The following is a 24,932-nucleotide window of genomic DNA, read 5'->3' as shown; positions in this document are numbered from 1 at the left end:
GTCCCATGTGGCGTAAATTGATTCCTATGTTGAGTACCATTGAATGTGGGAGTGTCATCTGCTGCCGAATCACGACACTAGAAATTGCGTGGGTTATTATGGAGAGAACTGCATCAGACTGTGTTCAGAAAGTAGCGTTTCTGATTTCATTTTACAACAGTATTGTAGCAAATGTCGGAAAAGAATAAGAATAAGGAAAAACACATGGTTTGATTATTCTAAACTGACAATACAGCATAGCATCATCTTGGTTTCCTGCTGGATTAAAGATTACATGCTGGAAAACACAGCGTCGGAAATTGGACTGGCGATTAATACTGTTCATGACTATTATGGCGTCTGTCGTGAAGTGTGTTATGTAATTGTGACTAATGACGGTGGTCCAATAGGTGGTGTTAACAAGGTTGTGGAAATACATGTGTCGCAGATAACAACTAGAAAGTACGGAAAGGATGACTTCTCAAGAACGAATCTGAACAGGTTTGGGTATTTGGAGGCATAGAAAGACAATCAAGAAACTGTTTCTGTGTGAAAGTATATTTCATGACTAAACAAACTTTAGTGTCTCTTATTAAGAATTTCATCTTGTCTCGCACCAAACTCATTACAGATGAATGGAAATCGTAAAACACTTTGAAGGAAGAGGGATTTCACCACGAGTTTGTAAACCATTCTGTCGAATTCGTGTCTTCTGATGATCTCTCTGTGCACACACAGAACACTGAGCGATTATGGAGATCCATGAAATTATCGATCAAATGAGAATGACAACTGGGAGACTGAGATGAACTGTACATTTTTCAGTGCATCTACCACGATTGGCCCTTACGTGGTATGAATCTTCCCTGTGAGACTTTGCCAATTTTCTTAAGAGATATTGCTAAAGTTTACCTATGGAAAAAAAGGAATTCTACTGGCAGCACACACATCACATGCAGTTGTCCAAGATGAGATATCAATGAAGAGTAAATAAATGAAGTTACATTTTATGTCGTCATTGGTCAATTTTCATGTATTCTTTTTGGAGTTGTGAACGCTATAACCGAAATCCACATCGTTCATCTTTCGTCGTAGTAGTTCCGATCAGTGTAAACAAAATCGGTATCTTGCTCCATGACAGTAGTGCATTCGATGCATATATCGCTTGCAAGCGTTCTTGTACATAACGCTTCTCTTTATTGTGTTCACGAAATAGACACTGATATGACCTCACAATTGGCACATTGTTTACGACGTTTGTCGCGTATTTCCTATGTCAATGGCCAAAGCTCGTACCAAAGAGTTCTCTGAATACTATACGACCGCTATAACAAAAGGAAAGCAAATTATAATTTACACAGCTCACCAAGTTTTTCTTTCTTAGCTCTCCATGTTGGGATAACGACAGGAAGACGGATTCTATGCGATGGACATATTGAGTTGCAGTACATCGGTTCGGCGGCTAAATCTGCCGATGTTCTAGAGTGAAGAGTCCTAAATGGGATTCTTGACAGCTACCCGGAGTTTGCTGTGCTGCCAATTAAATTTTTCACTGCTGCTTAGTTGTGGATGTTGACCTTCATTGCTAAGGACAACCACACTATTTCATGAGATTTCTTATGGTGAAGACTGTTATATTCTTCTTCTCATCAAATTTTTATCGGCTTTCCAGCACAGAAATGTTCTGGTTCTGGACTTGGTCGCCAACTCGAAGCGTTCTGCACGTTATTTCATGTGATATGCTTGTGAATAAATCTTCGGTCAGCATTAATTACTAATTATGACCTACTGTGCTTGAACTGCAAAGCCAGAATAACTATGTGTGTCTTCGTTAATGTAGACTTCGTCTCTTTTGGCAACTTCTTCTTTGCTCGAAACCGAAAAGGTCTTGAATAAATGATGTGGAGGAATTCTTCGATAATATCAATGTATTGATCGATTCGTTACAGTAGTCGAACGCCTCATGCAATACTTTGTAACAAATGAGCCGTTTTATTACATGTCTTCAATACAATTTCATCTTATAGTAACTGACTTTAATTGTCTCTTGAACAGCAGCTAAAATAGTGACATGGTATCATAGTGATTTTCATGGCAGTTCTTCTTCCATAGTTCACACCATATCTCTTTGCAGGACCCAGCAACATGGAATAAACTGCCTCATAAAGCAGATAATGTGAAGCATAGTAAGAGTGCTATCGTCATCCTGGCTTGCAGATATGCTGCATCCCTTCTACCCCAGAGTACATCCAAAGAAAGAAAGCAAACCTCAGAACAGCATACTATACTAAACTCATTATATAAATAAAACTTTAGAGGTGTTAATCATTATTCGTTATGTGTTGCTTGAGGCTTTCCCGACGGACATGTTGTATATATGGTTATCGGGCGCACCTGAAGATGTCGGCCAGTTGCGCTGACGAAATATTGTGGAGTTTTCACTATGACATCCGACGTCTCGCCCGAGAACCATATATACAACATGTCCGTCGGGAAAGCCTCAAGCAACACATCCGATACCTGTACGGGGAGGAGATGGTAAAAGAAGTTAATAGTTTTGATAAACTACGGAATAAGAAGAGCAGGCTGCTATGTGCCCTTACGTTTTTATTAAGATGCCGAGATCATCGAGTTATTCCGACGTTCGCTAAGGTGACGCACTTCATAACCTCTGCAGCCGCTAAAAGGATAAAAAATCGAGCAAGCCACGCACTGGTAAGAGAAAGAATTCACCATACTCGCCGAGAACTGGACTTCGTATCCAGAGAGCTCATGGAACTTCATTTGAAGATATCGTCAAGACTGTCCGCTGATTCTTGGACGTGGGTTGACAGCGCTACTTGGTCGTTCTCAGACTGGAAACAACAACAAGACGCAGCACGTCAAATTGATAAGTTTCATCGCTTCAGGGGCCGTTTACCACAAGAAGAGAACAACTAAGTTCGTAGACGAACTGTATACAATCTAGCGGACAAACCTTTGCCTGCCGCGGCGGTATCGGTCCTGGAGAAAGGATTGAACTTCGCACCCACTCCGAGGACACCACCTGTTCTGGACATCATTAGCTCCGTCGAAAAAGGCATCCTAAAACTTCCCAGGGAATCTGCCGAGGAGATCCGGCGGGAGACTTGCCGTGCTCTGACATGGGCTCAAGTGCCTAAGAACAATCTGACAGCTGCAGAGAGGTCAGTGGTTCGATCCCTACGAGAAGATCCTGATATTGTGATTTTGCCGGCGGATAAGGGAAATGCGACTGTTATCCTCTCCACATCGATGTATCTGAGCAAGATGCACCAGCTTCTGGACGACTCTGCATATCGCACACTAAATAAGGACCCCACAGCAAAAATTCAGCGGAAAACTTTGGAGCTCCTCAAAAACAGCACGATCTCCGATGTGGTTGCTAAGAGACTACGTACACAGGCGCCAGTACCTCCCAGGCTATACGGATTGCCAAAAATTCACAAGGATAATGTGCCACTGCGGCCTATTGTGAGTAATATCGGGGCACCAACGTATAATCTCGCGAAACATCTGGCAGCGCAATTGAGCCCTTTAGTAGGAAAGTGTGAGCATCATATCCGTAACTCACAAGACTTTATTCGTCGGCTCAAGAACTTACGACTCGCACCATCAGATATACTCGTGAGTTTTGACGTAGTCTCACTTTTTACTCGTGTACCATTGCAGGAATCGTTGTTGCTCATTAGCGAGAAGCTGGATGGGGAAATTTTAGAGTTATTCCAACATGTGCTCACCTCGACATACTTTTTATTTAATGAACAATACTTTGAACAGACTGACGGCGTCGCAATGGGTAGTCCCCTGTCACCCATTGTGGCTAATCTTTTCATGGATGACTTCGAGGAGAGAGCGCTCCAGACGTCGTATTTGAAACCTACGTGTTTTTGGCGATATGTGGACGACACCTTTGTTATCTGGCATCACGGCATTGCGTCGCTGAATGTTTTTCTTGAGCATCTTAACTCGCTTCATCCCAACATCAAGTTCACGATGGAGATGGAGAAAAACGGTGAACTTCCATTCCTGGACGTGTTGGTACGGAGAAAAGAAGATGGCACGTTAGGTCACTCAGTGTACCGTAAACCAACACACACGGACTTATACTTACAGGCCACCAGCTGTCACCATCCTTCGCAACGAAATGGCGTACTGAGGACGTTGGTCCACAGAGCACGAGCCATATCAGACTCAGACAGCTTATCCAATGAGCTACTCCATCTGCGTACCATTTTCCAACAAAATGGATACTCCGAACGGGAGATTCGCCGTGCCTTACAACCAAAGCGGGCTACTCAACGTGAGGAAGTGGAAGAAGGCGAAGAACAAAGGGGAATGGTCATCTTGCCTTACATCGGCGGTGTCTCTTCAAAAATAGGAAGACTATTGAAGAGGCATAAAGTTAAATGTGTTTTTCGTCCGCCGGCAAAACTCAGAGCTCTCTTGGGCTCATCTAAGGACAGCCTTGGCCTAAGAAGACCCGGTGTTTACGAGATTCCTTGTAGCTGCGGCATGTCGTACATCGGACAAACTTGTCGCACTGTAGAAGAGAGATGCACTGCACATCGACGCTACACTCGTCTGGAGCAACCAGAAAAGTCTGCAGTGGCCGAGCATTGTCTCAGTACAGGCCATTCTATGAATTACCTACATACAAAAATTCTCGCATCGACAAGTTCGTACTTGGACAGTGTTATTAAGGAAGCAGTGGAAATACGTAGCTCGACGAATCTTGTAAACAGAGACACGGGCTTTCAGCTTAGTTCAGCATGGGATCCAGCACTGGCCATATTGAAGTCGCTTCGAGCAGAGAGGAATACTTTTGGTCATAAGACGGACGACGATTCGCCAGCAACATAAATATTCGACAACGGGAGGATAATCAAGGCGCCTACGTGGACGCGCTGTACTGCTTGCGGCTTCCGACAGAGGTCGCTGGGGCTGCCGATGGCAGCCCAGAGCAGCGGCGGCAGCCTCCGCGCGTGCGCCGAAGTATTTGGTTCTTCATCCTGTAGGTGGCGTTACTGTCCTTCCAGCTATCAGTTGATATCGTCGCTATTGGCCATCGAATTTGGCGCCTCCACGCATGCACACTTCCTGCCTAAAACTGGCATAAATGGGGAGCCCTGGTCCTGCCTTAGCAGTGTGTTCGTCGCACCTGAAGATGTCGGCCAGTTGCGCTGACGAAATATTGTGGAGTTTTCACTATGACATCCGACGTCTCGCCCGAGAACCATATATACATTATTCGTTAGTTTGGTATGTGTCGTACAACACATCACTTCATCCAGGTGATATAAGAGTACTGCAGTTGTCGATTTTCTTATAAAACTGTTACCTGTGCTAAGTTTAAACCAAGTCCTAGTTGGATCTTTCTTATCACATAGTGTCATGTAAGTATTTTTTTTTCAGGCATCTGCAAGTTCTGCACAGGCTTTTGTTAGTGAATCATCAATACCATACTCCACCACTTTCTAAAATATTTTGTACATTGCTCCATGACAAAGGTAGCATCGTTTATAGTAATCTAAGGGAAATCGCTCATTCGTTTTTGTAACCTTTGAGTTCTAATAGTCAGGACGGCTAAGAAAATACATGAAATACTCGTAATTCACAGTTGTGAATATGGACAACCATCATGTGTATAGCAGAATTACGACAGTGAAAATTCGTGCCAGGCTAGGACACAGATACGGATTCCCCGCTTATCACGAGCGGTCGCGTTACCGTTTGGCTACCGAAACACAACTCAAGGCCAGACCAAAACTTCCATATATCGTCAACCATTTGTCCACTTTTGCCTCCCTTCAGCACAAATTTTCATTGTTGTCGTGCCATTATACAGCTGACGGTTGTCCATAGTTCCAAATGTGGATGCATTTCACGTATTTCATAATGGCTGCAGTCCCTGCAGTACTTTTTCCTTTGGACATTTATACATGTCCAAAGGAACACTGTATTGTAATTCGGAATAGGGCAGCCATTGCAATATTGTACTGGGTAAGAAAAGATTCTTATATGTCCGAAAATATCAATGAACTACAAAAAGAGGAGTATCTGAAGTTAAATGACTCCCAGACAGATGGTAGCATGTCTTGTGCTGTATAGATATGGATGTAGAAGTTCGCAGTGTGCAGTAGCGTTATGTATCAGGTAGATTTTTATGTCTGCTGTAGCATTGATTGTGGCTTTGTTTTTGGTGTTTGTCTTTGTAATAACATTGCTTTAGTGGATGTACATACATTTATCATCTTCTGTGGCTTCCCTTAGAAATTTTCAAACTTTCTGGGGCTTAAAATAATGTCTCATATGAGCTCAAATCTCTCTGTTGCCTCTAGAAGAAAAAAACCTAAAACTTCTATTAATTCTAGTGTGCTCTTAATTTATAGCGTGATTTGCAGGGTATATCATATGATGTGCATTCATGGTGATCTCTTGACACTTTCAGTGTCCTAGCTTATGTTAGTATAATGTTCATTTGCATACTTGTACTGTTATGACAAAATATTCTGAGACATTTTTTGTTTTTTCTCCAGTAATAACTTCACTGACATCAGGGACGACAGTGGTTCTGGTGATAGTCATGGTTTGCGTACTAAAGTTTGCTTGGCTTCTGGAACAGGCAACAGGATACAAAGCACCACCAGGCAGGAAGCACCCTGTGTGAATAAAACTAGTGCAATGCTTCTGCTGTACAGGTACAGTTGTTATGTCTGCAAAAAGGTATTTGCACGTCTGCAGGATCTGAAGGATCACACTCACATGAGACGTGATTTTTTGCATTCCAGCAGTGAGTGCCACAAAACACTCACTTCCAGTTCTCATGTGAAGATGTCCTTGCGTGTGCACTCTGGAGAACGCCCCTACAGCTGTGGCGTTTGCAACAAGTCATTTACACGGTACAGTAGTCTGAAGTTACATTCAAAGATCCACTCTGATGAACGCCCCTACCGCTGTGGCGTTTGCGACAAGTCATTCTCATTTAACAGCTACTTGATGCACCGCTCTATGGTACACACTGGTGAACGCCCACACACCTGTGGCGTGTGCCACAAGAGCTTCAAGCTAAGTTGTCATCTGAAGCGACATTCACAGGTGCACACTGGTGAACGCCCTTACCGCTGTGGCGTGTGCAATAAGACATTCGCGCAGAATAGTACTCTGAAGATACATTCAAACCTTCACACAGGTGAACGCCCTTACCACTGTGGCGTATGCAACAAGTCATTCGCATTTAAGAGTAACTTAATGCAGCATTCTCAGCTGCACACTGGTGAACGCCCCTACACCTGTGGCATGTGCAACAAGAGTTTCAAGCTAAATGGTCATCTGAAGCGACATTCACAGCTGCACACTGATGCACGCCCCTACCGCTGTGGTGTGTGCAACAAGACATTCAGGCTAAATTATCATCTGAAGCAACATTCGAAGGTCCACCATGGTGAACGCCTCTAACGCTGTGTAGTATGCAACAAGACATTCACATAAAATGGTAGTCCAAAGCAGTACTGAAAGTTACACAATGGGGAACATCCCTGAACTTGTGATTTGGGTGGAAAGTCATTTAGGCACCAGGCTGAACAGATACAACATTCTCAACCCCACATTGGTGAACATCTGTAAGTCTTTAATGTCTATGAGTATAAAAACATTCGTGCAGAGGAGGAACCTCAGGGAGAACTTGTGGCTGCATTCTGGAACAGACTATAGAAATGCAGCATTTTGTGAAAAGAAATACAAACTTAACAGCAGCTTGACGAAACATCTACTTCTTCATGAAAGGCAATCACTATATAGTTATGGTGTGTGAATGAAGGGAATTACAAGCAGTTGCAGACTTGAGGAGCACTCACCTGTTCACACAGGAAAGGTCTCAAGCTATACCTGCAGGTGCATGCTAGTGAATACTAGTGTTACTGTAACTAGTCTCATATGAGGTTCAAGAGCAGCAACTCACATGCATGTCTCGATTCTTATGACTATGTTGTAAAAATTATGTCTGACTGCAGAGCTGGCTTAGGAGTCAGTCTTAGACGTGCTTAGTATCAGAACAGCAACACCAGTGTAATCATAATAATTATAGGACTCACATCTATTAAATGTGTCGTGAGAATTGTTACAGTGCTACAATAATTTGCTGGAACGATAAAAACCTCATGATAATATCAACTTCAACTGTAATCAACATATAACTCAAATGTAAGTAATTTCCTTCGAGCAGAATGATGCCAGATGGCATGATTATGTAGAGTTCTACCAAGTTCTATCCAGATGTCCAACGTTATGGCATGGATACTGTCTACAAAGAAAAGAATGTCAACATGCCTTTGTATGTTACAGAAATTCTGCAATTGCATTATTGTGGTTATTATGAGACACAAAGTGTAGGAAAGTGATATGTATTGAAATGTGAGATTCTTGAAGTTTGAGTGTGTGCTCAGTTCCATCAGCCTTGCTATTAATGTAAATAATGAATTCAAAACACACAGCTAGTGTGGAGTTTACTGTTCGAGTGTCATGTTAGTATTGAAGTATTATCGTTATGATATTATCAATAGTTGTTTAACCATACTCTGTCACTGTTGTGGGTTTATCTATTTTATTAGTGTATCTTGTAAGTATGCACCAGGTGCAATAGAATCATGGTGTGTCTGCCTTACTCATTTTTATTGAAATGCCTAAGAGTTATTAGATAAAATATTGGTTTCCATAGTTATGACCATTCTATAATTTAGTCTGAAGTGGTCACCTATGATTAAATGTATCATGCTACAAAAAGGGAAACTAGTAATTGCGAAGTACACAACATAAAAAATTCAGATTGTTACTTACTATGGACTGTAGGGCTTAGGGATTATATCTGTCTTTATAATTCAAAGACGAAATCTTGTGCGAAATATCAACCAAATTTATGATGGGATTTTTCTGACCATCGTTTGTCAGTCAAATGCTTTTGCTAGGCATTCGCAAGACCTAATTACGAAATCTTAGTGCAATATCTGTTCCATAGTGCATCGATCTGTAAACATTTTTATCCACTACTCCATGACAGAGATGGTGTCATTTATGGTAGTTTAAGAAAGTTTTCTTATTTGGATCTGTGACTTCTAATAACTAGGGCATTCATGAAAACAAGTGTTTTAACATGTCCCTACACATCAATGAGCTTCAACAATAACAAATCTGAATACAAATTCATATTTTATATTATCCATGTTGGATCTTGTGAACTCCATGACTATTAATGATAGTTACTGAATAACTCAACCAGCCACATATACTTCTTAATAGGTTTTATTTTAGTGCCACAACTGGTTTCATGATAATATTTTCAGTATGTACTGATTAACAGCATGTCATCTGCTCCTTCACTGCACAAGAATATTTAATATTTAATGCCACTTTATGAATTGTTTCATTAGTAAAAATACTCGAAAGTACTTGCGTTTATTTAGGTATAATGTGAAATATTTATAATCACTCAGATAAGTATCAGTATATGGCGATTTGTATTGTTGTGGTCCATTTGGCTTTTCATGTCGATGTATATATGTTGTTGAATTGCAAACAACAAATATATTGTAATTAAATTACTGTAGCATATTTCGTAATATTCTTAATGTCAGTGTTGAATGTCACACCCTGGAAATATCTGAAGCCATCTACAGATGGGTGTGATAGCCTGAAAATGGTTATGTCTCTAAAATGAAACATTTTAGGAATATATCTAGCTGTTTGTGGAATTAACTAACTGTAAATTAATGTAATTTGTATGTCATGCAATAGATTACTGTTGTCTGTAATAGTATTTTCCTGGAATTTCACTTTGAAATAACATCACTATGGATGTACTCGTATTATTCTTTAGTGTTGTAACACTGTGCTACTCATTTATAACATGGAATGCAGACATTGCCTTATGCAGTGTATATTTGAAGACCTTCTGAGGTATTTTGTGATCCATGTGTAAGAACATATAAGTATTCGTTCCCATAACTGAACTGTGTAGCAGTATGTTGTCACACTATTTTTCACTTTTCTGACATACTGTCCTCGTTGTAGTTGTAGTTATGCCACTGGTGATTTGGTTACCAAAGTTCATGTGACTGAGGAACAAGAAACACACTTCTAATACAGCACATTCAGTGCACAAAACTGAACGCCTATGTAGCTGTGACATCTGCAAACATATCTAGGTGGCTGAATTATGTGGAGTCTTTACCAAGTTATATGCAGATGGGAAATTAGATGGCAGGGATGGGGCTTGTCAAAACCCTATATGTAATTAAAACATGATCATAATAGAAGTTACTGTAAACTATGGATCTATACCATCACTGAAATATCAGATCTTTGAATTTTGAGAGTAAGTCACTACACTGTGCTGTACACTGTTCTCTCTTATACCCATGGCTAGCTCAACCTTAAACCTCCCGTCAGTACTTGATAATTGTGAATGAATGAAACCCAATCTTTTTGTGAAACGGTATTTTCTCTTCTCATGTATTACCTAACATTACATTACATTACTTTTGTATTGAGAGCCAATCAGCTTTGCTTCAGGTAGCCATGGAGACATATTCACACCTTATTGTCATTGCAGTACTTCTGACCACTCTGTTTGCAAACAGTAGTTGGTATGGCTATTAACACTGCTGATAATAATATAACTCAGCATCGCAGATATATATATGGATAGGCTGCCAACGACCAGAGTGAGTTAATATGAACGTTTTCAGATTATGATACCATGTGATATTGTCAAATAACTGCCACTAAACGATGCTGAAGTTTCTACCATATTTTCAGTGGTCATCCTCTGGGTCTATTGACTCACAGAACCACCAGTGCCACCTTGCCTAAAAACTTAGTTTTATTGAGCAATAGTTATTTTCCGCTGTGACATGACACCATGCCCATCAAGCTTTCATGTTAACATTTGCAAATGTTCCTCACCTTCTTATCACAATCTCATTGTAGACAGCAGCAAGTTGACTGCAGGACACACGCCCTTTCAAGCAGCTTTTCAGTATGTTGCCTCCCTGAACTTGAATGAATGTAGGACTAACACCAATACATTACCTGTGAGGTTTTTTGTATGGGTTGTTACAGCAAAGAAAAAAGAAAAATACAAGGACTTCAGTTTTATGCTCCATCACACACATATGTAGCATTAGCAATAACTTAGCACAGTTTTGGTAACATGGGTAACATGTGGCATAATGTGGAATTAATAAAAAAGCATGTGCACCCTTGGTGTTTACAGAACTGAATACCGAAGAACCGCTATCCAGAACAGCATACAAACCTCCAACTGTAAACATGTCTGTGGGACTTAGCAGATCGATGTTGGCAGTCCATTCCTGTTAACTGTAACCAAAGGAACGAGTATTTCACAGCTGCGAGGACCACTCAGTCTGGGTGGAAGTATTGAGGAATCGTGGCTGCTGCAAAGAATGGCTATGACAGCTTTCTGAAGGAATGAATATGTTGCAGGCGCCAAAATGTAGCTAACTGTCGGCTTTGACGAGTGATGCAGTTATAATGGCTACTGGGAACGCAGTTCTTTGAGCACATTTTGAATTGCTCTTATTTACAGCGTTATTTGTTGTACTCTTTCGTTGGTTATTTTTAACCTTTGCGAAGTGTATGAAAAAATTTGGCCTGTTCTTCCGTTTTGGAGTGAGTTATAGTATTTAGTCGGTTAATCAATGTTTCATTCTTTAGAATATATTTTTTTTAAAAAATTCGTACTATGTATTGTGGCTTCACTACAGCTGTAAAACTTATCTAACTGCGACTTCCAGTAGCAACCAACACAACCCGTCAGCATCCAATTTAAAGTTGGTTGCTCTGTAGAAAATGATTTATTTAATAAACATCCTATAATTCAGTCAGTAAGGTATATTAATTTAATTATGACCTATAATAACAGTCAGTGCACAAAACACAAGTTTTGGCAACCACCGAACTAAAAACATGCAAATGTCTTAATGATGATTCGCTACATCATATATAACATTTTGTTTAAAACGCCTATTATACTGTTTGCTGCACTGTGTATGTCATTTCAGTGGAAATTTGTAAAATAATAATCACAATAACAGTCACTTGTAAATGTTTAAACCACAGTTTTTTGCAACTCTGAAAACCGTCCACTTAAAAAAAGTACTTTGATATTACAATCTGCTCCTAGTACTTCACGTATTTGCTTACAATAGTGAACGTGTAGACACATTTTACTTCTCCACCTCCTGTTCTATACTTCATCTATATATATGCAAGTTCACATATGTGGAATGCCACACTCATGACAACAATGAGTTTCCACTTCTCTTAGCAGACTGCTTTGTTACTGCTACGCATAGTGTGACCTATCAATATATTACAAAACTCGGCTTTCTCGCAAATTATTACATAAATTGCAATTCTTTAAACTTTTCACGTGGATGTACAGTTTTATGCATACAAAAATATTTTACTCAAAAGTAAAGTATTAAATGGGCAAGCACACACCATTAAAAAATGAAAATTTAATTGCATACACAGCATTTGCAGGAAGTATATAGAGGGAAACCTACATTTTGATGTGAACCATTGCAATTCTATATTGCTTGTTAATAGAAAAGGAAAATTAAGAAAAATTAATGTACATCAAATTATGGAACTATCTTCTCACTGCCTGTTATAGCGATAGGGCACAGATAGAATTGGTTCATTTAATGTTATTGATTTCTGTAACAGCCAAAAGGTAGGCATCATAATAAATTCAGTAATTTTCTCATGATATCCAAGAACCAAGTGAATGATGAAAAATCGATTTATTACAGGGGAATCCTAAACTATAAAAAATTTATTTGTGTCTAGTGTGGAATACGTTATTTGCTTAACAGGTATGACTCATCAGTTGTTATTTTAATGTTCACTTTATATATTAAAGGAAGGAAGATATGATTTAAGACACAAAGGAATTGCAGACATTGTCTGCAACTGGTCATTGATTTAAATCAGTGGGGAATTTTGAAAACTGTGCCACATGGATATTCGAATCCAGGTTTCCCGCTTACTAGGCAGATGCACTGACGAGTAAGCCATTGAGACACAGTGGTCATTACAACTGCGTGGACTACGTAACATGTCTCTTGTCAGACCCAAATTCTCAACTTATCCACACAATACTAACCATAAGATTTCGGTTCTGGTGTGCATCTTCATTGAAGAGATCAGTGGCAGTCTTCACCTTAATTATATGTGTGTTGTGTCTGGTCTTTTTGATATGTCTAAAAGAACAGACACCACATATATGGCTGTGCGGTCTAATGTGCAGCTACCCCCATTGGAGGTTCGAGTCCTCTGTCGGGCGTGGGTGTTGTGTTGTCGTTAGTGTAAGTTAGATTAAGTAGTGTGTAAGCCTAGAGACCGATGACCATAGCAGTTTGGTCCCATAGGAACTTACCACAAATTTCCAAACACTACATATGTATTATGACTTAATTTCTCATTGATGACAAGATAATTAAGACGGGCTTTAAATATCACACATCTGTAGAATAAATGGACATAGAAAATTGCTGTTTCGCCAAATTCGTTATGAATCAGCTTACTAACAAGTTCCCATGCTTGAGTGATGATATTATGCTCTCAGCCTAAAAAACTTTTACCTTTTGTAAAATTAAACTAAAAACAGCAAACGATCTAAATGACAAACAATTTTATTTGTGAGACTTCCTGGCAGATTAAAACTGCGTGCTTGACTGGGACTCCAACTCGAAACCTTTGTCTTCCATGGGTCCCGAGTTCGAGTCTCGGCTCGGCACATTGATTTAATTTTACAGGAAGTTTCATATCAGTGCACGCTCTGCTGAAGAGTGAAATTCACATTCTGGGTATTTTGTTTGTGTTTTGTGAAATAGTTGCCAAGGAAAATTCCTGTACTTCACGTATCAGTGCCTTCTGATCCTTGTGTTTTTACTATAAGGACCATATGTACACTTAAAGAAAGAACAGGAGAAGTAAAGTAAAAAAACATTAATGTTACCGAACAATGTAATGTGCACCATTTCACAAAGGAACATCATTCAACCCTGATGGTGTCATAGTTGGGGAGGGGGCAGGAAAGCACAGGAATGACATAGTAGTCGCTGGTGCAGCAGCGGGCAATGCCCTCCGCTGGCCCATGGACAGCGTCACTGATGACAACGACGTGACAGCGACCGAACGCCCAATCGGTCGAACCGAATGCCGCCGCCCAACTCTGATGCCCTTAAATAGTGCAGACCGCTGCTGAATCCGCCGGTTACGCGGCGGCGTGTTTATTAGAAGGTTCTCGATGAATTGGCTAACGCAACCGCGCCACACGCGGCCCTCGTACCCGTAATTCTGCTAATGCTGCGTTCTGATGGCTGCCGCGAACGTACACACATACCGATGCTCATTGCAAAACTGTGTCACCTGCATAATGCGCTGGCCGGCCTTCGTCCGCCGTTTGCCGTGAGGCTGGCGCATCGCGCACTGAAACACACTAAATCACAATTTCACACCGTATTTCCTAAAAATAACTCCTTGTCCTCTACAATTCCTCCCTCGTACGAAAAGAATTCGTCCCCAAATTCAACCAAAAAGTCAAAACAACTACAGTTCACTTCAAAAACACCACAAAATGCGATTGATTCACTATTTACACTGTGTTCATTCACTTCTATCCTCAGTCTAATCTTTGTCCATAAACATTACTCAGTGTTCTCCTCCAGTACCTGAAAACTGTTCAGTGATTTTGTCTGGACCTTTAGGTTAAAGGTTGGAAGGGGCGGGATTTGGGCTACCTTTCTCTTGAGCCGATAGTACACTAATCCTACGACAAAGATAAAAATACAGGTGGCGGTGGTTGATGACCCAATAACTAGTAAGCGTTGCTTATGCTCATTACGGTACTCATGCACTCGTTGAAAAAGATGTTCCATAGTTATATGTCCATCCTGAGCTGCTAGCATCTGGTCCAAAGAGGCGAGCAAAGTCGGGTCTAATGTGCTATTCAAAAGAGTGAGATTTTCTTTCGTGACGAATTGCACCGATTGGTCGGTAAACGGAAAGTTGGCCCTGAAATGTCACACTGTGTGCCGTTAATTAACAGTCCCTGCCTCTGCATTTCTATTCTTTGCGTACTCCCTTGCTTACCCGGCTCGTAACAAACGCAAATAAAAACTGTGTTTTCCGTTACTGAAAATACCCAATGTGGACCCACTTGCTGAAAGAACTGCACCGTGCCTTCTATAATTTCCTTAGGGCACTCCGCGACTGGTTCTTGAGAGCGGAATAGAAAATACTCACAAGATTTGGGATCAGTGTGTAACAATTCCGCGGGGCAGATGGTAACTGGACATGTTCGACAACGCAGCAGGTCTTGTGCAGTGAGAAACGCATGAGCTTGTCTGTTACGTGCCACTAACAGTATTTCCTGTACGATTAATTGTACGAATTTCTGCAAAATTTCCCACTTCACTAGATATGTATGCAAGGCGTAGCATTCAAATTTACAATCCTTACATGTTAATTGTATTATGATGTGAATTCTCAGCAGCGTACCCCTCCACGTACTGGTAACAGTGGCCATTTTGTAGTACAGAGATAAGTGTTCGTCTGTTAATGTCGTCAGTAGCTCCAGGGATGGGGGCAGTTCCGATTGAACTTTCCGTAATCCTTCCCGAAGTTGTTCCAAAGGTAACAGTACAGGCGTTAGGTGCCCGCGCATTGCGTGCAACAAAGCCTCCTGTAGTTCCGTGGCTTCTATGCGTGTTTCTGTAAAACTATCAGCAAGAAAACGGAGCAGCTTAGCGATTATCAGCTGTGAATCGATGTTATCCAACCGGTACCTGATTATACCCAAGTCGTGACTGGTTGTGTCGGCTGTGACCTTAATGTGGGACATCAAGGTCGTGGCCAAAGCTCGCAATTGGCGCGTATTGTTACCTACATCTTTCTCCTAACTCTCTAATTGGGTTGTGTGAAGATCTATCATTCCCTGGTTGCTTTTCACATTATCCTGTACCTGCCGTAGCGTATCGTTAATACTTTTAATATCTTCCGCGTCAGCGGCCCCAAAAACAGTTTTTAGAATACGGCCACCCGCGTCGAACTATCCTCTTTTTCTACGGACGTGCGGGATTAACCCTGCAGTTTGCCGCAACTGAGCTTGTAAGCGTGCAAGAGCTTTTCGTAGTAGCTGATATTCCCCCTGTGTGTCATTAAACCTTGACTGATTAGCGACCATGGGATGAAGTTTATTAAACGTATCCTCTAATTTATTGATTTCGTCTTCAACCAGCCAAATATTACAAACCACTCTTAAGGTCCATTGATGTCCGGACTTAATTACGTCCGCCTCGTGATGACTGGGTGTTGTGTGCTGTCCTTAGGTTGGTTAGGTTTAAGTAGTTCTAAGTTCTAGGGGACTGATGACCATAGATGTTAAGTCCCATAGTGCTCAGAGCCATTTGAACTATTTGAACTTAATTACGTCCGGTTGTCGCAAGAACAAAACACCACTTGATACAGGACGTATCTTCAAGGCTTCAGCTAAGTAGTAACAGCAAAACAGAATAACTATACTGAGAAGTAGTGCACACCTTCCCTCTTCCCTCTTCAGCGCAACCCACGACGCTGGAACTGCTGGGTTTACCAAATCGTCACGCCTTCTGAGAAACAATAGAAAAACAACTCACATTAGCTCTTCCTTTTTGCGCGTGGCCTAAGAGTATAGTAGCATGTGTGATCGCTTCCACAATTAACTTGGTTCTCTTGTTTTTCTACTTCTTTCTTATTCTTTTTCTATCTTTCTCTCCACTAGAAGTTACTGCAGACAATGAAGGAAGTTCCTCAAAATTTCCCTTGAAAGGCCTAATTCGGCTCACATGCACAATAGTTGGGCGAGTTGGAAGCTGTAATTTTACATTCACCGGCGATGTCATCTCGATCACCTGGAAAGGACCTTGATAGCGGGATACAAGGTTCTTCGTTTTTCCTTTTGGCACATACGGGTTAGTCATCATCACTCATTGTCCTACATGATATTTGGGTAAAGCCGCCTTTCTATTGTGAATTTTGTCCTGTCTCTCTAACGCTTTAGTGTTCATTTTTTTCACCTGCCGCCAGATTGTTTTCAACTTTGTGGATAAATCCTTAACAGCCGAAATATGTGCTGATGCAAGGAGTCCGGGGAATACGACGCTGGGCTCGGTCAGCAGCTGTGCAGGCGGTAGGAGGTTAGCGGCCTGAGGCCCAGCCCAGCGCGCCTCTTGCTGACCAAGGCCAGCATCGCATTCCACCACGACACGAGCGATGGGGCTGAGCTACTGGAAAATGTACTGGGAGAATCAACAATAAAGAGGAAGATTGCCAAAAACAGCCACCTTCTTCTACCCAGCCACACCCTACAACCTAGACCATGTCACCTGCTCCAGTCATCCTATTACAATATCTATGGTAGCACTTGATATGAACTGTAGAGCCAAGATGATTATCCAAGTGTCGCCCTATTTCACCATTTCTCCAATTTGTATTTACTGTCAGTGCAGGGACACTTTGAGTTGCGTTACCTTTTAATATAGAACCTTCATAACAGCTGCATGGGGAAGAGAGTGGTCGTCATGATTTACTCCAAGAATTATTAGAATTACTGTGGCACTATTTGTCTGAACTTATTTACGTTACTTTTATTATAGTAAGCATTCTCAATTCATCTTGTACTTCATTCCTGTCACCATAGCGATGCATCCATTGTAATCATCAACAATACCAGAGTGGTATTCCACTTCTGATATACTCCTACACTTCATAGTAGTCATGAAACATGTAAAGCTTACACGGTCCAGTCTCATTAATGTGACCACCACAAATGTCAGTGTCAACATACAATAAGCACACACAGATGTCAGATGGCAGCACTAATACTGGAGGATATATAAAGAGTGTTGGGGTGGAGATGCAGAAGACAGTGCAGCTGTTGTAGTAATGTGGAAACTGAGCAATTTGTCTGATGTCCAAAAGAATGTGATCATTGGCTTTTGGAGCTAAGGCGAAAACATTTCTGAAATGACTAAGTTTGTGAACTGTGCATGTGCTACCTTGGGTAAAGCATTCTGTGCATGCCAAAATGGAGCTATCCAAAAACAGCGCTGAAGCAGCTGTCATGGACCACAGGCCATAGATGACAAGGGTAAATGACAACTATGGAAATATATACATATGACTAGATGTACAACTGTTGCGCAACTGACCATCCAGATGAGCCTGTTGGCTACCAACAATGAGTGCTCAACGACCATTCAGCGAACATTACTGCCTATGGGCCCCCACACTAGGTACCTGGTTCATGCTCCTACAGTATGAAAAGCCTGAAAGCAAACACCCTGCAACAAACATTGGACAGATTCAGTCTTGAGGAGGATACGTTATCATCTGAGGAATGTTTTTGTGGTGTTCCCTGCGTGATCTCGCCATTCTCGTAGACACACTGGGTCAACACATGTATTCATCTTTTCTTGAGGAACATGTCTACCTCTACATGCAGTATGTTTTTCCTCAGCATGATGTGTCTACCACCAGGACACTGCAACATGTCACAAAACTCACAGTGTATGTGTGTGGCTCGAACAGCACCAGGATGAGTTTACCATATTCTCCTGATCATCAGACTCCGAGGATTTAAACGCAATCGAGAATCTATGGGAGCACCTCAATCGGATTGTATGTGCCATGGATCCTCAACTGAGAAGCCTAGGATAGCTGACTTTGGTACTGGAGTTGGCATCTCTCCATGTTCCAGTTGGTACATTCTAGAACCTCAGTGACTCTTTTCCTGTTCATATCGTGGCAGTCTGTGTTGTAGAAGGTGGTTATTCAGGCTTTTGACAGGTGTTCATATTAATGTGACTTGCAGTGTATTTTGAGGTAATCTAGCTTAATCAATCTTGCTGAGTTGTAGTGGATTGTGTACTGTTGCCAAGTGAGACATACATGTAGTTGTTTCCCCCACCTGAATAATTTGTAATTTACGAATTACGAAGTATAGGGTGCATTGCTTATACCTAGTTGTCCACAGGACCATACTCAGTTGTCATGAGCTGCTATATGCTAATATAGAATAGAAGTGGTTTGCCGAAACTCATGTTAGAGGCAGTCAAGAAACCAAAGAAAACATGCTGAGCAATCCAGAGACTCTGACTGTTTGTGTAAATACAGCACTATAGAGATGATTGTGGCGGCCTGTAAACTTGAGTCAATGAAAAATTATATTCTGCGCCCCATTCAGTTGATGTCACAAATCCTAGTTTTGGAATTCATAAATTAATTGAATTGGTGCTTGTAAGTTCCAGGCGTTTGGTCTCAGATTTCACCTCTGCCAGGTAAATATTAATAAATTTGAACAATTTATTCACATTGTGATATTTATTTCGTAAACACAGTGCACAATATTTAATTAGAGAAGAGAGTTACAATATGAGTCCAGAATAGCAACAGCCATTAACCATGTTTCTTTGCAGCTGTCATCCTACATTTAGAAGGCATTCACAAAAATACAAGTGCTATAGATTTACACGCCGTTTTGCAATGTTACTTCCCTCTGAACTGCCTTCTGGCTCATTTCAGAAATCTATATATGAAAATGTTTGTACTCACTAGTTTAAGATGTGTGAGATCACAAAAACGAAGTATAAATATGTGTTTTGTAGTAGAATAAGCTGTCTGTTGGTTAGCACTCTTTTAAATTACATTAATTTATACTCAAAGGCTTTTATTCTTTGGATATTAAATTAATCATAATGTATATTTATGTTGTAGCAACCATATTTGAGTCAACTATTTTTCCAAAACCCATTCTGCCATCTTAGCAAAATAAAATAAATGAAACATAGCGGAATCTAAAACGACCTTGAAATGATGTGTGATGTATCTCATCTTAAAGGAATTTCAATTCTGAGGTCGAAATTGGTCTTAAATTTTGCTAGTTGGTAATATTTCCAAAGTTATGGGGAACTTAATATTATCATTCATATTGAGGTAATATTGATTCATGTGATGCATTTGGGATACAGTTGTATGTGCATACCATAAATTTTGTACTCTAGTAGTAGGTGAATGAAAAAGTTTTTTGAAAACGGTTGTTTAATTGAATTTCACTATTTCACTCTTGAATTATAAGTTTTTCCATTAATATGTGATATAGTTTTGGAATTATGCAAATTAGTAGATTACCCATGAGACCAGTTTCCCTATTATAACTGTTAGTTGCTATATAACCTCAGTTCATAGTAGCAAAATATGAGGAGATGAATTTAACTGGTTTCAACATTGGAAATATGGATTATTTAATGGAATCCAAAATAAAATTTCAGAAGTATTGTATGGTGTCTATGGAATCAGTAATAAGCACTCTAATGTGGTTGTTCCAAACACTTTTTACATTTAAAAAAGTAGTGACACAGTATCAGTTTAGGTTATGATCAAAGAAACTGTTGCTAGGAGTTACAATCAACTTTGCATCGCCAGTTGGTGAGAAATGCTGTCATATACTACTCATCCACATCCCCACCACATGGTCCAGACCTGCTGTGGTATACCTATTTATATACTCACCTTGCCATTTGTGTAGTGATGTGATTTTTATTATTTACTTTTTATTTAGCTGCCTATTTGCTCTTTGTGTATGTCTGGTGATGGCAGAAGCTGTAGAATACCTGAAGATACAATATGTTTCTTAAGATAACAGGTTGCACTATTTTCTTCTGTACTTGATGGCTGCCTTAGTTGGTTGAGCATATTCATCTAAGGGGGGGGGGGGGTTCAGTAACATTTTCTACACAGTTCCAGCATGACAGCAGAATTATATCTCTGTAGCAGCATTACAGAACTTCTTACATCATGGTCCCATGTACACTGATACCCTCAAAATTGTGCCACATCATAAGAAACGTTGTGTCACGTGCATGATTAAATAGTATGAAACCGACAAGTATGATGACTCTCTTACTTCTGGTATAGTAACTAAATTCACGAAACTGTTGCTTACAGATGCCAATTTTGAGGGTGTGGGTGTGACTTCACATAACAGCTGGAATCACCATAGCTTTTAATAAAAATAATATGGGAAATTTCTGTGTCATTCCTGGTCAATGTCACTGTACTCCAAAATAGTCCATTGGGTAAATAATAATATTATACTCAAAATTTGAAGACTTTAGTTTAAAATTGCCTCCCTATTGTTAGCATATGTTTTCTTTCTTTTGTAAAATTTCTTTTCTTAAATCGGTATTACTATTTTATTCATACTTCATCATATTCCAGATATGAACCTGGGACAGATATTTCATTATCCAACATTTCAGCAGCTAACTATTCAGCTAAATTCACAACAAGCTGGTGGTGCATTTAACCACTTTATGCAATGCAGTTTTATTTCATTCACTTACTCGCCTTGAAGATGGCTGTATGGTTAACAGCCAAGATATTGTTGTTCCAGATGCACACATGAAAGACGGTGGAATATTCCATCCCCTGGGAAATTTTCAAGAAACATAGTTTTATTCATGTTTCACGGAAGAACTATGAAGGTGTCTCTGTCATTCATTTCCTACCCACTGGATAGGAAAGTCTAGCACTTCATATGAACAGTGGTATGAGGTGAAACTACCTTAATGTTATCAAATAATACGATGTTGTCTAGTAATATAATGACTAAGCATTAGAAATATTAACAGGTAATAAAATTAAAATTCGAAATTTCTTAAAAATTAGTTACATAATTATGTTACAAAGGAAGACTGCATTAACAGTACTGATTTACCCATTAATTAATCGAAAAAGAATTTTTTTACATAGGTACAGAACTTTCCCGATAACATGAAGGCTGAACTTTGAGAGTGATTCCTTCAACAGTTGAATCCCATAGTGAAGAAGTGAGCGTATCAAGGACTACATCATTTCATAAGGAAAAATTCATCCTTTACCAGCAATTGTCAGCCACAGCTTTAGTGTGCATGCTCCCACTCTCTGTTTTGTGAAGCTTGCCATGACTGTGATGGTAGTTCAGAGAAACATCATTGTAAGAGGTCAGGAGCTTTTGGAGGACCTACTCCTCCTTTCGAACATGCCATATGTTAGTCACTGTTCAATGCACTTTCAACTAACACAGGAACTAATATTTTCCCATTTAGCACGAGTCTTACCTTTAAGAGACTGGGAAGAGGCTGATGTACACCAGTGAATGTAGATACTGGAATGACTCTGGATCATACCTTCTTTCTCTAATTGGAAATGCTGGAATTACTCTTTTTGTTTTGTGTGTCCAATAACTGGGAAACGTAATGATAGGCTTACCTTTGTGTTCGTGGGTCCTTTATTCAATTGCTGAACCGATTTTATTCCCTGTTGGCTCTGCTAAATTCGCTGATTGTTGAATAATGTCGAACTATTTGCAAAAAAGACCACAGATATAGATACGAATCTCACGTTAGATATTATTGTTATTCATTCAACTAAGGACTACTCTGAGGAAGGTAAATGCCTGTTCTTGATTTGAGAGCTACAGAAATTTTCTCTCTGCAGTAATTCAAAAAGTGAAATAAATAAAACACAAATGAAATCCTGTGCTTCCGTATGAACCAGTATTCAAATGAGATTAATTTTCTTTTATGTTCCAACTGTTAGCAAGAGGTAGTATTCATTTCACACATCAGTTAACAATATAAGGTTATAACTTGGAAAAACATTATTTCGGTCTCTCTTGTTGATAATGAGTTAAACATGTAACCTAAGGTCCAGAGAATGACATACGAATTAAACATATAATCTAAGGTCCAATATCTAGAATTATCACATGTGGTCTTCTCAGAGAAACTATAATTAATGACAACTCACAGGAACGTTTAACTGGTCATGAACGTCATCTCTATGACTGTAGAATCTCACAGTTCAACAGCCACTTTAAACGCCACTCTTCAGTATTACCAGCATCAATAATATAGCATAACAAACTCACTTCGACTCATAATATGAATTATATATTCCTCCAATCAGTTATCCGAAAAATGTAAGTTATCAGGAGACCTGGGACACTGCAGAAGATTCACAGAATCATGTGTTCTGTCATGTAAGTTTTTATCATGAATTATTATTTCATAATCATTAAATACCAGGATACATGTTGGGTGGCAGCTTTTCTAGGAGCTTTTTGCGGTGTGGGGGAGTAGCCATGTATGTGAAAAACGGTATCCCATTTGAGTCAATTGATGTTTCAAAGTACTGCACTGAAAAGGTGTTTGAATGTTGTGCAGGTGTGGTTAAATTTAGTGGAGCTAAACTTCTTACTGTTGTTATTTATAGATCCCCAGACTCCGATTTCACAACATTTTTGCTAAAGGTAGAGGAGGTTCTTGGTTCACTTTATAGGAAATACAAAAAGTTAGTTATATGTGGTGACTTCAATATTAATTGTATAAGTGATTGTGCAAGGAAAAGGATGCTGGTAGACCTCCTTAATTCATATAATCTTATGCAAACCGTAATCTTTTCAACGAGAGTGCAAGGGAACAGTAGAACAACCATAGACAATATTTTTGTTCATTCGTCATTATTAGAAGGGCATTCTGTTATCAAAAAAGTGAATGGCCTTTCAGATCATGATGCACAAATTTTAAGTCTAAAAGATTTTTGTGCTGCAACACATGTTAAATATAGTTACCAACTTTTTAGGAAAGCTGATCCAGTTGTTGTACAGACTTTTGTAAATCTTATCAAGGAACAAGAGTGGCAAGATGTTGATAGTGCTGATACAGTAGACGATAAATATAATGCTTTCCTCAAGACTTTTCTCGTGCTCTTTGAAAGTTGCTTTCCGTTAGAACGTTCAAAACAGGGTACTAGCACAAACAGGCAGCCTGGATGGCTGACTAAAGGGATAAGAATATCTTGTAGAACAAAGTGGCAATTATATCAAAACGTTAGAAACAGTCAAAATCTAAATGCAGCAGCCCATTACAGACAGTATTGTAAGGTGCTTAAAAAAGTTATTAGGAAGGCAAAAAGTATGTGGTATGCAGATAGAATAGCTAAGTCTCAGGATAAAATTAAAACCATATGGTCAGTCGTAAAGGAAGTGGCTGGTCTGCAGAGACAGGTCGAGAATATAGAATCAGTGCATAGTGGGGATGTCCGTGTTACTGATAAGTCGCATATATGTACAGTACTTAATAATCACTTTCTGAATATAGCAGGTGAACTAAATAGAAACCTAGTCCCAACAGGGAATCATATAGCGCTCTTAGAAAAAAGTGTTCCGAGACTGTTACCTGAAATGCTCCTCCATGATACTGACAAGAGGGAGATTGAGTTAATAATTAAATCTCTAAGGACCAAGAACTCTCATGGATATGACGGGGTATCTAGCAGAATACTGAAGTATTGTTCCACGTATGTTAGCTCAGTACTTAGCCATATCTGTAACTTTTCCTTTAGGAGTGGTCGGTTTCCTGACCGATTAAAGTACTCGGTAGTGAAGCCACTTTATAAAAAGGAAGACAGGGATAATGTTGACAATTATAGACCTATTTCTATGCCATCGGTGTTTGCTAAAGTTATCGAGAGGGTTGTATATACAAGGTTACTGCAGCATTTAAATTCACATAATTTGCTGTCAAATGTACAGTTTGGTTTTAGAAATGGCTTAACAACTGAAAATGCTATAGTCTCTTTTCTCTGTGAGGTTTTGGACGGATTAAATAAAAGGTTGCGAACGTTAGGTGTTTTCTTTGATTTAACGAAGGGTTTTGACTGTGTTGACCACAAAATATTACTGCAGAAGTTGGAACATTATGGAGTAAGGGGAGTAGCTTACAATTGGTTCGCCTCCTACTTTAAGAACAGAAAGCAGAAGGTAATCC

At 39.8% G+C, this 24,932-nt stretch overlaps 1 protein-coding gene across 4 annotated transcripts in view; it reads left to right on the top strand.

Annotated features, from left to right (window-relative positions):
• LOC124550890 (zinc finger protein 501-like) overlaps positions 1-24,932 on the top strand; it is a 601,755-nt gene that overhangs the window by 541,812 nt on the left and 35,011 nt on the right. The window contains exons 8-9 of one of the 4 annotated variants that reach the window (XM_047125666.1): positions 6,537-6,698; positions 6,792-11,251. The exons of 1 other annotated variant lie outside the window; for it this stretch is intronic. In XM_047125666.1, coding sequence (XP_046981622.1) covers positions 6,537-6,698; positions 6,792-7,455 — 826 coding nt within the window. In that variant the 3' untranslated portion in view covers positions 7,456-11,251. Of the gene's footprint in view, positions 1-6,536; positions 11,252-24,932 lie in introns of those variants that run through there. 2 more of the 4 variants (XM_047125665.1, XM_047125662.1) reach the window with 2 other exon arrangements.

Source organism: Schistocerca americana, chromosome 9, assembly GCF_021461395.2.
Source record: "Schistocerca americana isolate TAMUIC-IGC-003095 chromosome 9, iqSchAmer2.1, whole genome shotgun sequence".
NCBI classification, from domain to species: domain Eukaryota; kingdom Metazoa; phylum Arthropoda; class Insecta; order Orthoptera; family Acrididae; genus Schistocerca; species Schistocerca americana.
Note: the sequence above shows the minus strand (reverse complement) of the source record. Positions and strands in the feature narration are given on the sequence as shown.